General features: G+C 39.8%; 1 protein-coding gene across 7 annotated transcripts in view; it reads left to right on the forward strand.

Annotated features, from left to right (window-relative positions):
- Positions 1 to 21,143, forward strand: part of LOC143127181 (NLR family CARD domain-containing protein 3-like) — a 237,603-nt gene that overhangs the window by 202,534 nt on the left and 13,926 nt on the right. For 6 of the 7 annotated variants that reach the window (XM_076288505.1, XM_076288510.1, XM_076288509.1 and 3 more), the window contains 5 exons: positions 303 to 476; positions 8,682 to 8,855; positions 9,712 to 9,885; positions 11,832 to 12,005; positions 12,510 to 12,683. The exons of the other annotated variant lie outside the window; for it this stretch is intronic. In XM_076288505.1, the coding sequence (XP_076144620.1) occupies positions 303 to 476; positions 8,682 to 8,855; positions 9,712 to 9,885; positions 11,832 to 12,005; positions 12,510 to 12,683 (870 nt within the window). The remainder of the gene's footprint in view (positions 1 to 302; positions 477 to 8,681; positions 8,856 to 9,711; positions 9,886 to 11,831; positions 12,006 to 12,509; positions 12,684 to 21,143) is intronic. 7 annotated transcript variants of the gene reach the window in all.

Consider the following 21,143-nt stretch of genomic DNA (forward strand, 5'->3'; position numbering starts at 1 on the left):
GACTCTGAACCAATGTGGGAGGGGTGGGCCCTGATACGAGTTGAAAACACACACACACACACACACACACACACACACACACACACACAGTAATTTATTCACAGTTAAAGGGTTACTGTCAAGTCAGGACTAAAAATTCTACAAATTCTCATTTAAAATTCTCTCCATGTTTTTGTATATTATTTCATCACACAGACACATCCCAGCCCACACATTATTTGTACAACATTGTTAACAAATTATTATAAATTTGACATAAATGTTTGGTTGTCCAAAGAAATTACTCCTACTTCTCTCTATAGCCTGTTGAACTGCAGTATTGGAGAGGAAGGCTTCAGAGCTCTTGCATCAGCACTGAGGTCAAACCCCTCACGCATGAGAGAGCTGCAGCTCAGTGGGAATAAAGCAGGAGACTCAGGAGTGAAGTATCTGTTTTCTCTTCTGGAGGATCCCAACTGTAAACTAGAGAACCTACAGTGAGTAATACAAAACCAAGTACTGAGTTGCTGTCAATGAAGTTGAAAGTATTTTTTTAACTATTTTTCTCACACAGAAATACACATGTATTTTGTTATTCACACATTATCAGTTAATAGTTTTTTAAAAAAACATATCTCTCTGCATTTTCTTTGTCACAAACACACACACACACACACACACACACACACACACACACACACACACACACACACACGTACAGTAATTTCATTGCAGTTAAAGAATTACTATTAAGTCAGGACTAAAAACATTTATCTCCCTGGTCTTTTTATATCACAAACACATCCCTGTGCACACATTACTTTTCAATTCAGTTCAATTCAATTTGATTTGTCACATACAATTATACAGAGTATATGTGGTGAAATGCTTTGTCCACTGTCTCCATGGCTGTGCAATGTGTAAATAAATAAGGAAATAAATAGAAAAAGAAGAGAAGAAGAAGAAATGTCTAAAGTGCATGAGGTTTTTTTCCAACATGCTTGTGCTTCTGCTACAGTTCTCATTCAGTATCCGGCAAAGATTCTAGAACAGAGCTCTGTTCTAGAATCTTTGGTATCCGGATAGCTTGGGGACAACAACGTTTCCACATTCTCTCTGTGTTGGCCCTCAGACAGTGATAATGTTTTCCAGAGCATAGGGCAGAGAAGAGAGAGAGACAGTTGTTGGGGTGACTGGGATCTCTGGTGATTTTCTTTACTCTGGACTTTACTCTCCTGATTTATATTTCCTCTAGACTGGGTAGTGCACTCTTGGTGGTACAGTCAGCTGATCTCACTACTCTCTTTAGGGCTTTACAGTCTTGCTGAGTGCTGTTTCCATACCAAGCTGTTATACTCCCAGTAATAATACAACCCCAAAACAGAAAAAGTTGGGACGTTGTGTAAAATGCAAATGAAAACAGAAAATTGAAAATTTGGACTATTACATGGAAAGTAGATGTTAATTTTGAATTTGATGCCAGCAACATGTTTCAAAAAAAGTTGGGACGGGAGCACATTTACCACTGTGCTGCTTCACCTCATTCAACCCAGTTCTGTAAATGTTTAGGAACTAAGGAGACCATTTGCTACAGTTTTGAGAATGAAATGTTGTCCCATTACTCCCTGATATAGGATTTCAGTTGCTCAACAGTATGGGGTATTCTTAGTCATGTTTTTCATTCCATTATGCACCTAATTTGACAAATCTGGACTGCAGACAGGCCATCTTAGCACCTGGACTCTATGGAGAAATAATATTTAAATATATGCAGAATTCATTTTGCCATTGTTTTCCTGAAATATTCAAGGTCGTCCCTGGAAAAGACATTGCCTGGATGGCAGTATATGTTGCTCAAAACCTGTATACATCTTTCAGAAATGATTGTGCTTTCACAAATGTGTAAGATGCCCATGCTGTAGGCACTAATGCTCAACACTGTCATAGATGTTGGGTTTCGAACTGAGCACTAAAACAAGTTGGATAGGTTGGATATTTGGATAGGCCCTCTCCTCTTTAGCCCAGGTTAGTCCATGATTTCCTAAAATAATGACAAACTTTGATTGGTCTAACCACAGGATCTTTTTCAACGTTACCTCAGTCCCTTTTAAACAAACTCAGGCCCAGATAACAGGGTGGTATTTTCTGTATCATGTCTCAATACAATTTTAGCTGTTACAATTTTGGCTGCAGTTTTTGAATTGAGCATCAAACTGGGCACATAGACAATGGTTATTAGAGGTTTTCCTGAGCCCAAAAAATGATAGGTCTGGACCTAATAATATAATAAATGTGAAGTGAGCAGAATTTAAGCATGGCTGCATGTGACATTTTTTACAAATCAAAATGACATAATTTTAACAGCTGTTTTGAGTCAAGGTTATATGCTTAGCCTATTGAATAACTTGATGATAGAGAAAACAAACCATTTTGTGGAATGATGCATCATCTGAAATTTGCAACGGTGTGACTCAAAAACATTCTCTGGTGGCCTATAAGTGACATCACACTCTGTCTTTAATTCGGGACCATTATCGCTCGTTTCAATTTAGGACCTTGCAGTTCGAATTGTCGTTTGCTTATTCAAAGTCTAAAGACAGTCCAAAGTAGCCTGGGCTATTCATATAAGTGACATCACACTCTGTCTGCCACTCGTTGCTTGTCGCTGGTTATGCTTTGCATGTGTGGCATTCTGAGACGTTCTTTAATTCGGGACCATTATCGCTCGTTTCAATTTAGGACCTTGCAGTTGGAATTGTCGTTTGCTTAAGTCTAAAGACAGTCTAAAGTAGCCTGGGCTATCCGCTAAGTGTCCGTTTATTGCACATCATTTTCCAGGTCATTTTGAAGAGGCACTGCATAGCCTACCTGTGTGTGTTGGCGTGTTGTTGCAAAATCCGCAGAGTTCACTTTATTGTTGAGGTCAGACATGTTAACACATCTTGCACTCGCTTAAGTTTTTACCATAGACTGTAAAAAAAATAGGTTTTTACTCGTGTAACTTACACTGATCCTGTTCTGCCAAAGCCCTTCTATCCTCACTGCAGTACAGTGCTGTGTGGGAGGGGGAGTGGCTAGTGGCGAAAGCCAATGTGCTTCTTTTACCGATATATTTAACGATATCTTTTGCATTTGTTATTCAAACAACATCAAATTTGGCACTGCACTTACTCATGCCTGTAGCAAGACACCTGCCAAGTTGATGAAATCAGTCTGACAAACGGTCAGCGAGATATGCGTGCCACAGACACACATCCGGACACACACACAGACGCTTCTTGCTTTATAGATAGATTATGTCCTGTAGATGATGAACTTATTAAAAATGTCACAGTTTCATGTTAAAAAGCATTAAAATGACATTGTTTCAACATTTGTGCACACAGTTTTACACAGAGTGATGAATATCCCTACATCTTTACTTCTAAGAAACCCTGCCTCTCTGGGATGCTCTTTTTCATACCCAATCATATTGCCAGTTACCCTAATTAGTTGTGAAACATTCTTCCTTTTGATTTCTTTATCATTACACAACTTTTCCAGCATTTTGTTAACTCCGTCCCGTCCCAACTTTTTTTAAAACATGTTGCTGGTATCAAATTCAAAATTAACATATATTTTCCATGAAATAGTCAAATTTGTCATTTTCAACATTTGATATGTTGCAGTGTTGTATAAAGTACTAGAAAGCAATACTTGAGTAAAAGTACAAGTATCGTACTAGAAAAAGACTTTGGTAGAAGTGAAAGTTACCTTTTAGAATATTACTTAAAAGTCTTAAAGTATCTGATATATACTGTACTTAAGTATCAAAAGTAATTTTCTGATATTTAATGTACTTAAGTATTTGAAGTAAAAGTAAAAAGCAAGCGGTTTTATTTTGAACTTTTATTGTGAACTTTATTTTGGCTTTCTTATAGTAAAGCATAAAGCATATTCAGGCTTCCCATATCTTCTTAATCTCACTCATCAAATCAAAATCACATTCTTTTCTAGGACTTTTCAGGCACAATTCTCTTAAGTTCAAAGAACAAACAGCATATTTTTAGAGCTGACATCAAAGAAAAAAACAGAAACAGAAATTTCACTTTTGTATGAACTTCAGGTAAAAATGAAAAATAAATAACTTATTTCTTTTAAAAAAAAATGACCTGCTGGTAGGGAGAACATTTTGGTCATGTGGTATGAGCATTTCTAGGGCTTACTCCCCAGGTCACCATCTTACTCTCTCACACACACACACACACACACAGGCCACCTATGTCCTGCAGCTACTAATATGCCAGTCATTAGTTGAAACTGAAAAGGTGTCTGTTCATCTTCAAAAGAAGCTGGTTTTCAAAGTTGCCAGAATTCAGTGCCCGGGAGTTTCAGGCCCAAGACCGGCCCACATTTTCCATAGTGGTCACAATTGGATAAATGAAGCAACATTTCAGCTCTTACTATCCTGTAGTTTTTATTAGTACCATGGTTCAACAAATGTGTAAAGCAGGGGTCTCAAACTCAAATGAGCTGGGGGCCAATTCTGCCAACGTCATCTGATTGGAGGGCCGGCTATTTTTTTCAAATACCACACAAAACTGCAAACAGAAAGTGCAAGTGTTTTTATCTAGTTTTAGACACCTGTGCTAGCAACCTTAGCTTATAAATAAAATAATGATAAAATAAATATTAATACAAATTATAAAACAAATGAAAAGCATAACAAACGGTATGTGTGTGTTTCACACCAAATAAAAATATTTTCCTCTCATAACTTTTTTAAACCTGGCAAACTATAGGCGTCAGGGTTAAGAAAGCAACACCATTGGATTTTAATATCAAAATTTTAAAAGGCCATGGCTTGAAAGTGGTCAGAGATAAAGTCCTACTGTAAATGTAAAAATCTTTGAGTAAAACAAAAGTTTATGAAGGGGGTAAATTTACCCATCTAATTTGCCACTGGATGGCAAGCACCTCAAATTATGCACCTTTCAGTAAATACTAGATGAACATATTTGAGCAGGTTTACTTTGCTTTTTTCATATTACCCACATGGAAAACACCTAAGATGTATACCAACACCTGAGATGTATATGGTTTCTAAACCACAAGGCCTACAATAAAGTATTCTGGTTAAATCAGTTCCTATCGCGGGTAATCTGAGTACCCAGAAGTTCGCATCATATTGCGGGTGACTTTGTAGTTTAGAGCCCTATTTCTACTAGCCCTGCTGTCTGTACCACGTCCATTACGGACACTATCATCACGATTACCACTGCAACCTCCAAGCTATGTTGGGCAGAGGGTCGAAATAAGCATGGTATGGTTAGTGGACACCGTCGTATACACGCAGACGCACCTCCATTCAATAGACGATCGATCATAATCTCCAAAAGGATAGGCCTTCAGATTTAGAATAGGTGAATAACAGCCTACCTAAGACTTCATCACACGTAAACGTTTTTCAACATTTGGTGTAGGCCTATTTCTGCTTAATTTATGCTTCAATTTATGCTACACTATGGCCTGCATCGCTTCCGCATCATTACAAATGCACGTCTTTGTGTTTCTCGCGTGTAATACAAGTATTTCCTGAAAACTTTGCGCAGCGATTTTGGGTTTGAATGAAGCTCTGGATGTCTAGCACATAGTGGAGCAGAGTACAAATGAGATTTGTCACCGTACTTGGAACTATCGTCTATTTTAATCAGTATCGTTGTGTGTCGCAATTAAAAATAGTCTCAAGGGCCGGATTACATTATTATTTTGACATACGTCGCGGGCCGGATTTGGCCCGCGGGCCGGGTGTTAGGTGTAAAGGTTATATAATAATTCACTTCAACTGAGAAGTTAACAAAAAAATGTAGCCTATCCCACGCTTCCACAAAGAGGCATATTGAACTAATGTTTAGGCGACATGTTTTTTGCATGGGTAGGCTATATTGTTGTTTGGTGATTTAGCCTACTCCTTTACTACATCCTCTTCTGAACAAACATATAGGTTTATCATGTAGGGTAATTGCTCTTTCTTAAATAACTTTAATTTATCCTCTCTACTTGTCCCTGTAGTCATGGCCTCCTCATCACTAATTTCGAGCTCATCATTTTCAGTGGTCGACTGGTTGATCTGCTGCTCAGTCTCTCCTGGCCTCTTTCTACCATCCATCCTTCCTGACGCTTGTGTCTACTATAGGGCCGGCTCGGCTATCCATATCTGAGAAAACTTTTTGGAAAAGACGGGCTATATGGACCCAACCAACTCTTTTTGGGAGGGGAGAACTCCCTCACGTAGGCTATAACCCATGCAGAGGCATAGAGCTGCACAGTCCCGCCCACAGCCGATGCCGGAAGTAAAAATTCAATGCAATTTCTCCATTGACAATTGCGGTATAAGCCATAAAAACTTAACTGCACGTGGTAGACTTAAAACCAGCTACGGCTGTACTAAGCGATTGTATATGCTCATATAGACGCCAAGAGTTCATGGGGCACTAACCTTGTTTTGAGATAAATGCCTTTTATTCGTGATCTCTTGGATAAGTACTTCATTACCCACAATCCTGAACAATCCCCCAATCCCACAGTGATGCCTCTGATTGGTGGAAAGGCCGTATGGTCATAGTTTGAAACTCTCTCAGCGAAGATGAACAAAGATGGCGGAGTATTTTACTGCCTATGGCGAAAATCTTAATATGATTAAAAACTTTCTTGACGAATATTGGTACTTGTATCAACAAGGATTGTGGTTTATACATCACACGAACTTAGTCAGGGCCAGTACACTATCAAATAGACCACTGTAAATGTTAGTTCAAACACTCAAACTTTTCAGGTAGCCGACAGGCTAACCTTTAGCATTTCCGAGATTGTATGCCATTACATAATGCAGCTAACATTAGCCTACATGCTGCAACACAGGTATGAAATATATTATGTTTTAGTCAGTGTCCAAAGGAGTGAAAGCCACTTTAAATCGGGTCACATTATTGACTGTTGTGTGTCCGAGAGTCAGCTTGTGGGTTTTGTAAGGGCCAGCATGAGGGACAAGACCTACAAGTTGTGGTGAGTTAAGCAGGGAGGTTGGTAACGTTAATGCTGCTAGTTAACATTAGCTAGGCTGTAGCCTTCATACTGTATGATTCATATCAATCATTAACCTAGGAATACTTCTTTGTGCATTTAATGAACATTTTGTGTAATAATTCACGGCAAATTAATAAACTGAATATGGTGGTCCAAGAGCAGACCATGCACCGGTCCATGCATCAGCCCGACTGAGCAGTGATGACAGCATAGGATGACAGTCAGGTACGGCACACCATGTTGCTAACGTTAACGTTAACCACTTTCACACACACACGATATAAAATACACAATGATAAATATAAAATTCAATATCAAAACACTATTATTTACACGATTACTCCTGAAATAACTGCTATTAACTGCACATTCACTATATAAAAATCACTGTTTGGAGGAAAGGGTTCGCGTGCTGTCGCTCATTGGAAATGGTTTAATGGCAAAATAAATCGCGCCGATTTTGCCTATATTATTCAGTGAGGCGCGGTGGTTTATGTGATGAGTAGTTCCTTCGCTCGGAAATGAAAATATGTACACAGTCTTGTACCTTTGACTTTTTTTGGATTTTCTCTTAGTTTTTTCACTCGAAATGATATGTTGTATGCTTATGAGTTATGCCGTAGCTGGTTAGCCTAAGACATGCTGTAAAAGTCTTTGGATACGGATTTTTCCAAACGTCAATGGGACAAATGAATGGGAATCTTACATCCGGCACCTAACCGCATTTTGGCTGTGGGCGGGACTGTGCAGCTCTATTGCATTGGTTTCATGCACAGAATGCGGAACGTGTCCTACTTTAAGAAAAGATACGGCCATGGGTGTATGACGTTCTCTTCACCGAGTTCACCACTATCGTCGGGTTGGTCGTCTATGATAACGGGAGGTCCTCCAGTAGGTGCTCGTGCTTCCATGGCGGTTTCAGTTGTGCGTCCTCCTCCTTTAGCAACAAACAAGCGCTGAAATAGAGTGCGCAGCGTGCGCAGCGTGCGGAGCGTGCCTAATGCAATCTAGGAGCAGTGATTCGCCAAACCTCCCTTATTGCAGTCGCACACATTTCTTCTAATTTTATGTTTTAGTAATGAGTAACGAAGATACTTAGTGGAAATATAACGGAGTAAAAGTATACATTTTATTTAGGAAATGTAGTGGAGTAAAAGTGAAAGTTGACAAATTTAAATAGCGAGGGTAAAGTACAGATACGTGAAATTTCTACTTAAGTACAGTAACAAAGTATTTGTAGTCCGTTACATTACAACACTGATATGTTGTCTGTGTCCTTTTTGCAACTAAATATGAGTTTAAGAGATTTGCAGATTATTACATTCTGTTTTTATTCACATTTTAAACAACATCCCAACTTTTTCTGTTTTGGGTTTGTACTTTCAATGGTGGCTCTATAAAAGTTCTTAAATAATTGCTGAAGTAGTCTAAAGTACTTCAGGCATCTGAGTTGAAAAAGACGCCAGTGAATCAACATGTTTGGTCCAAGTGAGATCTTCAGAAATATGAACAAGATATTTAAAACTCTACCCTTTCCACCTGAGAGTCGTTGATCTGGAGTGGTTGGTTAACTTTCTGCTGATCACGCCTGAAATCTATACACATCCCCTTAGTATTTCTCCTACTTCTCTCTACAGCCTGAAGAACTGTAGTTTTGGAGAGGAAGGCTTCAGAGCTCTTGCATCAGCACTGAGATCAAACCCCTCACACATGAAAGAACTGCAGCTGAGTGGGAATAAAGCAGGAGGCTCAGGAGTGAAGCATCTTTCTTCTCTTCTGGAGGATCCCAACTGTAAACTGGAGAAACTAATGTGAGTATCACAAGACTGTTGGCTGTTTTTCTCACACAAAAACGCATTTGCCTGAAATCGGTTAATATTACTTTTACCACTCTGCCTTTTATTCTTGACCACAAACACACACACACACACACACACACAAACTCTGAAATCATGACAAAAACACAGGATGCAGTATTATGGCCTCAAAATATATGATTTATGATAGCAGCTAATACTCAACAGAATTGTGCACCAGCATATCAAAATAAAGCCCTGCAGTATGGAAATCAGTAAAGTCAGTAGCGTGAGGTGTGTGTGGATGAGATGAATATTTGGTGGCACATGTTGCATGAAACAAACACAATAAACTGCAGGGGAGGAACTGGGGGTCTGATCACCATAGCAGCAGTGATGTTGCACATGGCAGTCTGGTGAGATTTTGCCCTTTTGCTCCATGGAAGTGTCTGTCTTCCCCAAACTCACCTTAGGACACCTGTGTTACAGTTAGAGCCCCAATTAATCTCCTCATCTGCCCTGCGCCTGTGCTGACACATATGCAAACATACACTTACACATTAACCCATTAGCTTCTAGAGGGTTACTATTAAGTCAGCAGTAAAAGCATTTTCTAAAATGCACGAATGCACGCACAGGAATTCGTCCAAGAAGAATTTGTCTACAGTTAAAGGGATACTATTAAGTCAGGACTAAAAATATTTTCTCTCTTCAGTCTCCATGGTCTTTTTGTCTTTTTATCACACAGAAACATCCCAGCGCACACATTATTTGTACACACAATCTTAACAGATTATCATTAATTTGATAATAATGTTTGAGAGTCCAAAGGTAAATTAACATAAAGTATTTCTCCTACTTCTCTTTACAGCCTGTGGAACTGCAGTATTGGAGAGGAAGGCCTCAGAGATCTTGCATCAGCACTGAGATCAAACCCCTCACACATGAGAGAGCTAGATTTGGGTGGGAATAAAGCAGGAGACTCAGGAGTGAAGCATCTTTCTTCTCTTCTGGAGGATCCCAACTGTAAACTGGAGAAACTAGTGTGAGTATCACAAGACCAAATACTGAGTATTTTTAGCTGTTTTTCTCACACAAAAACACATTTGTGAGAAATCGGTTGATTTTATTTTTACCACTCTGCCTTTTCTTCTTGATCACACACACACACACACACACACACACACACACACACACACACACACACACACACAAACACAGGACGCAGTATTATGGCCTCAAAATAAATGATTTATGATAATACTCAACAGAACTGTGGACCAGCATCAAAATAAAGCCCTGCAGTATGGAAATCAGTAAAGTCAGTAGCGTGAGGTGTGTGTGTGGATGAGATGAATATTTGGTGTCACGTGTTGCATGAAACAAACACAATAAACTGCAGGGGAGGAACTGGGGGTCTTATCATCGTAGCAGCAGTGATGTTGCACATGGCAGTCTGGTGAGAACAGGGATTTTGCCCTTTTGTTCCATGGAAGTGTCTGTGTTCCCCAAGCTCACCTTAGGACACCTGTGCTGTGTTACAGTTAGCACTGTCAAGATCTCCGTTCCCCCTTAGGAATACTTATGTTGGAGATTGCTCAAGTCTCTGTTTCAGCTGTGAATGTGTTCACTATTTGACAGTCTTGATGTATTTTTTGCTCAACAGCAGAGGATGGGGCTGTCAAGGTCACTCTCCTCTCTAGAGTTGATTTACTGTCTTACAGTTGTTCAAATTCACCCTTTGAAACATGAGTCTGTGCATTTATCTAATTCACAATAAGCATATGCAATTAGACTTTTCCCTTTAGTGTGTTGACTATTTATTCACCAAAATGTTAAGGCTTTGAGTTTATTTGCTCTCTGACATTCAGATCGAGCTCATCACCAATCATTTGCCTTTTTGGAGTATTATAATAATTATTATAAAACAGGATATGAAGGGTTTTTTGGGTTTTGTTGGTTTTTAGGTTTTTTAGGTACAAATACAGGTAGTACTTCTGTAGCAGACTTCCACGGAGAGGCAAGGAGAATATACAAAAGCAGGAAAATTATATCAATGCAATAAGGAACAAGACAAAAATCAAACTAGACTGGTCTGTTTTTGCTCGATCTCACCGAACGTCTAGGTTTATTAGGAGACAAAAAGAGATTAACTGTTACAAACAAGCATGCAAGCTAAATGTTCTAATCTAGGTCTTCATTAAAATTCCCACAGCACAATGGTCACACTATCGTATATATATATGCCATGAAGGGGGGTAGGGCTAAGTCACAGAGGCTTTGGAGTGGAAAAGTACTGTCTTGGGTGAATGTGCCACACACCTGACAAACATCAACACACACACACACACACACACACACACACACACACACACACACACACACAGCAGTGACCTGCAATACATGAAAATGCTTCTGGGGTGCCCAAACTGGTTACAGGCATTTTTCTCTTATCAACAGTTCATGCAGCTGCAGAAATCTACGTGTCAAAGAGTTGTCTGGTTTGTCTATAATTAGTAGTCAAAATGCCATTCATCAGCCCACCTAGGCCCTCCATAGACAGCCGGTCCAATGTGGGGGTTGGGGTAGATCACCTGTGGGGCAGCAGGGTCTCTGGACAGCAGGGGCCAGGCTGAGTAGTCGCTTGGATGGGGATAAGGGTTATTGTAATTCTGAGTGTGGTGGTTATTGGCAACAGGGACTGTTTGCACACACACGAGCGTGCACGCTTTTACAAACATTATATGTACACAACATTATCAGGTTGGGTATATTCTCTATTGTAAAATACACTTCAAGTTTTCAAATCATCAACTGACTCTGACCAAATCCTCTTTACTCTAAATCAAATCCTCTTTACACAGCTAAACAAGAAACCTAAAACTTGCTGCTTACAGATTAGATATCATCTGAAATATTGGAAATGTTATTTAATATTGTGTGTAAATATTGTGTGTTTTCTGGTGCATTGACTGAATCCTTTCCTTCTAGGCTCTCTGACTGCAGTATCACAGAGAAGGGCTATGCTAGTCTTGCTTCAGCCCTGAGGTTAAATCCCAATAACCTCAAAGAGCTTGATCTCAGAGGAAATGATCCAGGAGAATCAGGAGTCAAACTGCTTTTAGACCTAAAAGAGGATCCACAGTGTACACTAACAAATGTCCAGTAAGTATATTTGTGGAAGAATATTGGACAGTCCAGTTGTGTGAGAAGCAGGCAGATAAAGGCCAGTTATTTCATGGATCCAGGATACTATGCATCCTGATAAAGTTCCCTTGGCCTTTGGAATTAAAATAGCCCCACATCATCACATACCCTTCCCCATACCTAGAGATTGGCATGGGGTGCTTTCTATAAGATCATCTCTCAATGCAAATCAAACCAGCTATTAGTGTTAACTGAAATATAACCATGCAAAGTCCTGCAGAGAAAAAACTGAACTGTAAGATTTAAAGCTGCAGCAACAGGCCAAAAGGGTAAAATAATCACAAACAGAGAAAAGGGTAACAATGCAGCCTTTCCCATAAAAAAACAAACATATGTTGCAGGTCATCATTTCATTATTGCTTGATTGCCTGACTTGACAAAACGTCTTTTTATGCACAAATCAGTGATGTTTATGTCAGGTGAGATAAAAAAAAAGGTTTGTTGTCCTCCTTACTTGTCCAGGTTCCTGAAAAGTAGTGCTGCTGTGGAAGCCTGTGCTGCTGTGGCTTCAGCTGTGGGTTCAAATCCCTTGCTCATGACTGAGCTGGATCTGAGTGGGCGCATACCAGGAGTCTTGGGAGTGACTCAGCTGTGTGCTTTACTGCAGGATCCCCTCTGCACACTGCAGACATTACGGTTAGTGCATGTTGTTGCATTTACTTTACTGCAGGATCCCCTCTGCACACTGCAGACATTAAGGTTAGTGGATGTTGTTGCATTTACTTTACATGAAAAAACAAGGAGGAGGAATGCACACACAAGTAGAGGTGCTGGCCAGGAGATTATCAGAAGAACAACAGAGTTGCCACACACTGTGATTTACAGTATATTATTTATTCAACTCAAACATTTCAGCAAACAGCCTTTATCAAGGAACCTTTGTGCGGCTACTCTGTCCTTATGCATTCACTTTACATAAAAGAGCTGGAGTTAAGGTGGGGTTGTTGTGATGTTGTTATGAAATCAATCATTGTTGTTTTCTTAATTAAACCAGCATTAACCTGAACTTTAAATGTTCAGGCATCCTGTTGGGCATTCGGACACCGTTGCACAGTTGGTTTGATGTCATGATGTCAACTGGTTAGCGAGCATAATGGATTTAAAATTTGAAAAATTAATTTTACAAAATTGTGCAAAAGATATATTTGAAAGCCAAACCTTGTGGCATGTTATACAGTTGGTTTTGAGTCACAAGGTCAATTGGTCAGAGCACAATGGATTTCTTTTTTTTTTGTGATCAAATTTTTATTGAGAAGTTGCACATCAAGTACAAAAATATAAATTCGAGTGGGCAAGACAAACATGAAGTCATTAATTAGCACAAATGTAAGCATTCAAATTCAACTTAAAGACTTAAACAAAACAAAACAAAATAGCACCTACCCACCCAACCCTCAAAGTAATACCCAACTAACACAACAAATAACATACAACACGTAATACAGATAAAAAGATAAATAAATGTAAAAAAAAAACAAGAAAAATGATAAATGAAAAGGCAGTCCCATGCACTCCTGCCTGCATGCAAGGGAATGCATCCAAAACAATGTCAGACACACATACAAGAATAGTGACATAGACAGACAAAACATACACACACACATACAAAACCACTTCAGGGAAAGGAAGTTATTCCAGTCAACAATACAAGGGGTAACAACAACAGGAACTAAAAAGTTACCTCAATAAGCCTTTTAAAGATTCTGCAGCTGTCTGCCAAGTGCATAGAGTTTTTTCTGTGGCACCGTGAATACGGCCAGTTGATAATTCCATATAAACCACGTCCAAGAAGGTCAGGATCCATTGTCTAACATTAAGCGTCTGTGAGGGTTTCCATCTCGTAACAACTAACTTTTTCGCAGCTGTCAGACCAGCTAGAAAGATGCGCTTGTTTAGCCTAGATGTGTTTAGCTCTGATAAGTAATTTAACATCAGAACAGGCAAGGTCGCCGACACTGGTTCACCCACTAGATCTGACAGCGTTGAAGCAACCTCATTCCAGAACTGCGCCACTGGTGGGCATTCCCACATCATATGCAAAAATGTCCCAGGACACTTAAGATTACAAAAGGAACACAAAGGGGAGTCTATCAGCTTCATACAGAAAAGTTTACGTGGAGTTAGATAAGTTCTATGTATGAAGTTAAAATGTATCTGCTGATGGTTAGGGTTACGTGACGCCTCCTTTATACTTTCCCAAACATCCTCCCAGTCAAACTCTGGATCCAGAGCAGGATAATCCTGTCTCCATACTCTGTCTAAAGGCATTGCAGGACACGAGGATTCTAAAATAAACTTGTAAAACATAGATACCCTGCCCTTGGTTCCATTTTGCACTGAAATCAATTTACCTAGGGGATGAATGGGCAATGATTGCTGCCAAGGAACTCCATAAGCGTTCATAGCTGATCTGGTCTGCAAGTAAAAAAAGAAAGAGGAGCCTGGTAGATTGAATGTGGCTCTAATATCCTGAAAAGAACCCAAGGTGGTGTTAGTGTATAGATCTTTTAAATAACGGATACCTTTATCCCTCCAATGTGATGGAGAAATAGGTCTCCCCCCAATCAGCAACCCTTTGTTGTGGAATAGAGGGGAAAGTGTATGCCACTTCAAGGAAATCTTACATTCTTTTTCTACTAAGCGCCATGTTCGAATCACATTGGAGACTAAGGGACCAAAACGTAACATGGTTTGTCTATCTGAGACATTAGAAAAGAGGACATCCTCTAAACTCCATGGTTGTACCATTTTTTCCTCTAACCCACGCCAAGATACTGGTATGTTAGCATCCCTCCATGTAATAATAGGACGAAGCACAAAGGACCAATAATAATATTTAAAATTAGGTACCGCTAAACCACCATCTCCTCTACTTCTCTGCAATATAGAAAATTTAAGTCTGGGACGTTTTTTGTTCCAGATAAACTGGGAAATGTCAGAATGTAATTTCTTCCAAAAATCTGTGGGGGGGCAGAGCGGAATCATTGAGCTGACAAAATTCATTCTTGGCAAAATATTCATCTTTACAATGGCAATTCGGGCCTGAAGTGAGGCAGGCAGAATCGTCCACCTATCCATATCACTCTTAACGGTTTTGTGTATTTCCAAAAAATTATGAGTTGTGGTACGATGTAGCGAAGGAAAAATCTGAATTCCAAGATATTTAAAGTGCTGGACAACAGGGACCTTAGCAGGAGAAGGCAGTGATTTTGCAGCGGCATTCAAAGGAAGAAGAGCAGATTTGGACCAATTGATTTTAAATCCAGAGTAAGCACCAAACTCCTCACAAACCGATAACAAATTTGGTATAGACTGGTTTGGGTTTTCCATAAAAACTAAAATATCATCTGCAAAAAGAGCTACTTTATGCTCTGTGTTTAAAATGGAAATGGGTTTTATGGAGGCAGATTGTCGTATCATTTGCGCCAAGGGCTCGAGTGAAAGAGCAAATAGCGAAGGGCTCAAGGGACAGCCCTGTCTTGATGACCTAGTAACAGGGAATGCAGTGGAGAATAATTGCCCGGTTAGAACTTGAGCTGAGGGGCTAGAGTATAACACCTGAATCATATGAATGAACCCTTTGCCAAATCCCATAATTTCCAATACAGACCATAAAAAGGCCCACTCCAGCCTATCAAAGGCCTTCATGGCATCAAGGGACAGTACACCTAGTGGAACTTTGACATCTGTCGCAGCATCAATAACGTGAAGAAGTCGCCTAACATTATCAGAGGCAAGTCTGGACTTAATAAAACCAGTCTGATCGCAATGAACCAGAAGTGGCATAAACTTTTCAATACGCCGTGCAAGTAGCTTAGCATAGATTTTTAGGTCTGCGTTCAGTAGACTCAGAGGTCTGTAGCTAGCACAGTCTGTGGGGTCTTTTCCTTTCTTTAAGAGAAGTGAAATAAGAGCTGTTTTAACATCTCTTGAAAAACCACCATTCTCAATTGATGCCATGATCATATCTAAAAGTAGAGGACCTAATTTTTCCCAAAATGTAACATAAAACTCTGGAGGTACTCCATCCAACCCAGGGGATTTGTTAGACTGCATAGACCATGCTGCCCTTTCCAGCTCTTCTAATGTTAAAGGGTTGTCAAGGCTCAAAGAATCTTCTGCTGATAAAGATGGTAAATCTAGCTGTTTAAGGTAGTTCTGAGATCCATTTTCATCTAGTTGCCCCTCAGACTGATATAAAGTAGAATAGAAATCTCTAAAAGTTACATTAATCTGTTTGGGTTCTGTTGTAATAAGTCCATCTGCAAATCTAATGGAGGGGATGTCTGCAAAGTGTTCATTAGATCTAATTTTCATAGCCAGTAAATGACTGGGTCTGGATGCATGAAAATAGTACCTTTGCCTAGTTCTGTGCAATAGAAATTCGGATCGCTGTTTCAAAATGTCATTAATTTCTTTTTTGACAATATCACGTTTAGTCTCTATGTCTAAAGAGTAATTACTTTGCAAAAGAAAATCCAGTCTAGAAAATTCCGCTTCAAGGTTTTGTAATTTGGCAGATTTTGTTTTACACAAATTGGAACTAAAAAGTGTAACATTATTTCTGATAAAGCCTTTCACTGCATCCCATAATCCGCCAGCGTTCCATACTAAAACAGACAGTTCACCCATTATCGTATCGGTAAAATCTCATGACAAAACAGGGAAATGGCAAACATTGGCAGCAACCGAAGACAACAATCCCGTGGAAAATGAGATAAATAGACGGCCCTGACGTGGTATACATGTTGAAGTCCCCCATATAGCATTGAAGATTTATGCCTAATAGCATATTGTAAAATATCCCCTGAAGACGAAGACAATAAACAAGGGAGACAAACACTGACAAAAAACACAAGACAATACGCATAAAATAAACTAGGCAGGCAAACAAAATAATTATAAGCTGATCCGTGATCAAGCGTGGATATGGGGCAGCAACATCCAAAAGCTCAACCCAATGACTTGTGTCTAAACTTATCAAACTGTAAAGTTAACTTTGTGTCGCTATGTCAATCCGCAAAATATGTGTCAAGCTAAGCAAACAGCATAAAATACAGAATAATGCAACAATGCACGCAAAAAATTAAGGGCTATCTTACTCCTCACCTCTGATATCAGGGTCAGACAAGTCCGATCAGTCTATTAACAATGATAGTCCAAAAACTGAAAAGATTGTAGCCAATCATAGTGTCCATTCAGAAGTAAAAAGAAAAAATCCAAAAAGAAAATTTTGTGTTCTCGGAGTAGTCAGAAAAAACGGAGAAAGCAAGGATCCAAACAGCTCAAAAGACCAATTTTCAACTGCAGCCAGGTTTAGCTAAATTATCGATAAGCGCTAGCTATAACATGGATACAGCTAGCAAATGCTAGCATATAGGATAGCTAGCTCAAATAAACCAAACCACCATACAGTCCAGGTGATGTAGCATCCTTGAACAAAACATAACAAATGGAGAGGTGAGGATAGTAGTCTAGCCCCTGCTTCATCTGCAATCACTCCTCATCAGCCTCCTTCTCCAACTGAACGTCTTGGGGTAGATTATTCGTAGTGGCTGTCGCAATGTCCGGTAGGGAATTGACAAAATCCTCAGCGTCGTTAGGAGAGAGGAACGACTCCGTTTGTCCACCTGTTTTGACTTTTAAAGTGGCAGGGTAGCGTAGGGAAAAGTCAATTCCTTTAGCTCTAGCTGTATCCATGGCTTTAGAGAATGCCTGACGTCTCTTGAGGGTGTAGGCGCTGTAATCAGGGGAAAAGCGAATCTTCCGTCCGTTCACTGTAGCAGGTGACTTCCTCGCTGCCCTCAGGATGCGTTGATGGGTGGTAAAGCGGAGAACATTAAAAATCATGGTGCGGGGACCGGCTCTTTTGTTATCGTCACTGTATATCCGATGTGCTCTCATGATTTCCCCATGCATATCTCCCAAACTGGGGAACCACTCTGGTAGGGAATTTTCCAAAAATTCCACTGCATTCGATCCCTCCAGTCCTTCAGCTAAGCCGATGACACGGAGGTTGCATCTCCTGTTGCGGTCCTCCATGTCTGCTAGCTTAAGTTGCATCTGCTCAAGCATGGACTCATGATTGCTTAGCATAGCACCATTTTGTCTAATATCGGAGCTAATATTCCCCATTTCTGCCTTCACCTTTCCAATACTTCCTTTCAAAGTGGTCAAATCTCCCTGTATAGCAGACAATTTCTCTTCCGTATCTTTCCCAATTTGTTCGAGTTGGTCAAAACGTGCTTCAAGAAAACCACGTTGCTTTTCTAGGACGAGGTCCGCGATAGCTTCCACATCTGCACATGTGTTCTTTTTTGTAGAAGAAGCTGTTGCTTTCTTGCTTGCTTCAGACATCGTATCAGAGACAAAATATAAATTCAGCTATGCTTAAAATAAATGTTTCGATACCGATAACTTGTATAAAAACGAATGAAACAAGCCAGGGTTGAGAAGAGAACAATTATGCTGCCATCTTGTCCAACCGATCACGTGACTCACTCTGAGCACAATGGATTTCTATATATTTTTTGGTAACACTTTACGGTAAGGGTACATGAATTATCATTAATTCATGCATTAATTAATTCATGATTTATGTATTACTTCATTCCTTAATATCTCATGAATCATCAGGAATTGGCATGAGTTCATATTTTGTCATTTGTGACCTCATACATGAACACATCACTTAATGCTTTAGGTACGATGGGCATATCATTATGAATTATGATTTATTAAGCATGATCATTATAGTTTCTTTTTCTGCCAAAAATGTGGTCATCACTGCTCAAATTCTGATTCGAACACAACTTTGCAGTTCTCTAAACACATGTCATTATTCACCACTTTAGTTGAGGGGCCACAGACATGATGAACTCATGAGCATCTAACCTTTAATTCATGTAATCAGGATGATCATGCTTAAAGCGATGATCGGAGTAATTTCACCCTAGGGTCCTTTGCACCATGACCCCGAGCCAAACACCCTCCCAGAACCTTTTTTCCCTTGGTCGAACCCTGGTCGAGTAGCGCTGTCAGAAACTAATGGCGTTCTGCAGTCGAAATGGAACCAACTTTTATCTCGTAAATTACCCCACTAATAATGCCCTGAAACTTCTACAATAGTACAACTATGACCTTTAGTCCAATAACGAGGCATTAGAAAGTTTGTAAGTGCACCAGGAGTTTTAAGGAGTTTATTTAAATAACACTTGCCTCTGCATCTGCTACTATACTGCTGCGTCGACGTTTCTTCCGTGATTTGGGAAAAACCCGTAAAAGACCTGGCAGGAAGCATGCATAAGGATGTAGATCCAGGAATGCACTAATATTTTGTTCGTAGTCCAGTTTGCAACAATTATTAGTTAACATTAAGTTGTAAACACTTGATGTAATCGCTTCCTGCCAGGACTTTTACGGGCTTTTCCCAAATCACGGAAGAAACGTTGACGCAGCGGTATAGTAGCAGATGCAGAGGCAAGTGTTATTTAAAGGGACACCAGGCAACGTTTTTGTGTTAATTAATCATCTTCGTAAGTCGGTATATGGTTAAATGACTCATTACGGGGCGAATGAAGGCTCTCTCGCCCGCCCCTACTGCCTGTAGGAAGAATATCCCACTTGCAAGTTCGGTGTATCCTACCCGCCGACCGAAGTAGGATCAGTTTACAACACAGAGGCAGGCTAACGAAACTCTAGAGATTGTTTCAAACGTGTGTATAATGGCAGAGCCGGCTAAGAAGCAGTGAAAACCCTTGACGGAAGACGCAAAGAAAAGGAAAAGAGCTTCAGACCGAGCGAGGGGGAGTTTCGTAGAGAAAAAGCATCAGGCTTGCCTGGTGTCCCTTTAAATAAACTCCTTAAAACTCCTGGTGCACTTACAAACTTTCTAATGCCTCGTTATTGGACTAAAGGTCATAGTTGTACTACTGTAGAATTTTCGTACCATTCAGGGCATTATTAGTGGGGTAATTTACGAGATAAAAGTTGGTTCCATTTCGACTGCAGAACGCCATTAGTTTCTGACAGCGCTACTCGACCAGGGTTCGACCAAGGGAAAAAAGGTTCTGGGAGGGTGTTTGGCTCGGGGTCATGGTGCAAAGGACACCTAGGGTGAAATTACTCCGAACCATCGCTTTAAGAAGTCATAAATAATAATGATAAACCCATCGTACCTAATGCTTTAGTTGATGTGTTGTTCATGCATGAGGTAATGAATGAGAGACTGTGAACTCATGTCAATTCCTGATAATTCATAAGATATTAAGGAATGAAGTAATGTATAAATCATGAATTAATTTATGCATGAATTCATGATAATTCATGTACCCTTACCGTAAAGCAGGGGTCTCAAACACCCGGCCCGCGACGTATGTCAAAATAATAATGTAATCCGGCCTTTGAGGGTATTTTTAATTGCGACAAACAACAATACTGATTAAAATAGACGATAGATCCAAGTACAGTAACAAATCTCATGTGTACTCTCCTCCACTATTTGCTAGACATCCAGAGCTTGATTCAAACCCCAAATTGCTGCGCGAGAAACACGAAGACGTACATTTGTAATGACGCGGAAGCGATGCAGGCCATAGTTTTGCACAAATTGAAGCAGAAATAGGCCTACACCAAATGTTGAAAAACGTTCACGTGTGATGAAATCTTAGGTAGGCTTGTATGGTATGTTATTCACCTATTCTGATTCTGAAGGAGAATATCCTTTTGGAGATTATGATCGATTGTCTATTGACAGTGATAGTCAGAGCCGGACAGTAACGGAGTACATTTACTTGAGTACAGTACTTGAGTACAATTTTGAGGGATCTGTACTTTACTTGAGTATAATTTTTGGGGAGTACTCATGACTTTACTCAAGTACATTTGAGAGGCAAATATTGTACTCTTTACTCCACTACATTTCTATCCATAACCGTGAGTACCTGTTACTACTTCTTAAAAAAAGGAAAAAAGAAAAATCTCGGAAACCCTCGATTTGTTGTTTCCCTCTCAAACATGATGGGATTGTGCAGGCGCCACTGATTGGGACAGCCTATCAGCAATCACCTTCAGCTTTCCTCCAAAGTCAACTCCATG

Source organism: Alosa pseudoharengus, unplaced genomic scaffold (assembly GCF_046254945.1).
Source record: "Alosa pseudoharengus isolate Yale_2024_CS ecotype anadromous, Long Island Sound unplaced genomic scaffold, YU_APseudo_1.1 YU_APseudo_1.1_scf_17, whole genome shotgun sequence".
Taxonomy (NCBI): Eukaryota; Metazoa; Chordata; class Actinopteri; order Clupeiformes; family Clupeidae; genus Alosa; species Alosa pseudoharengus.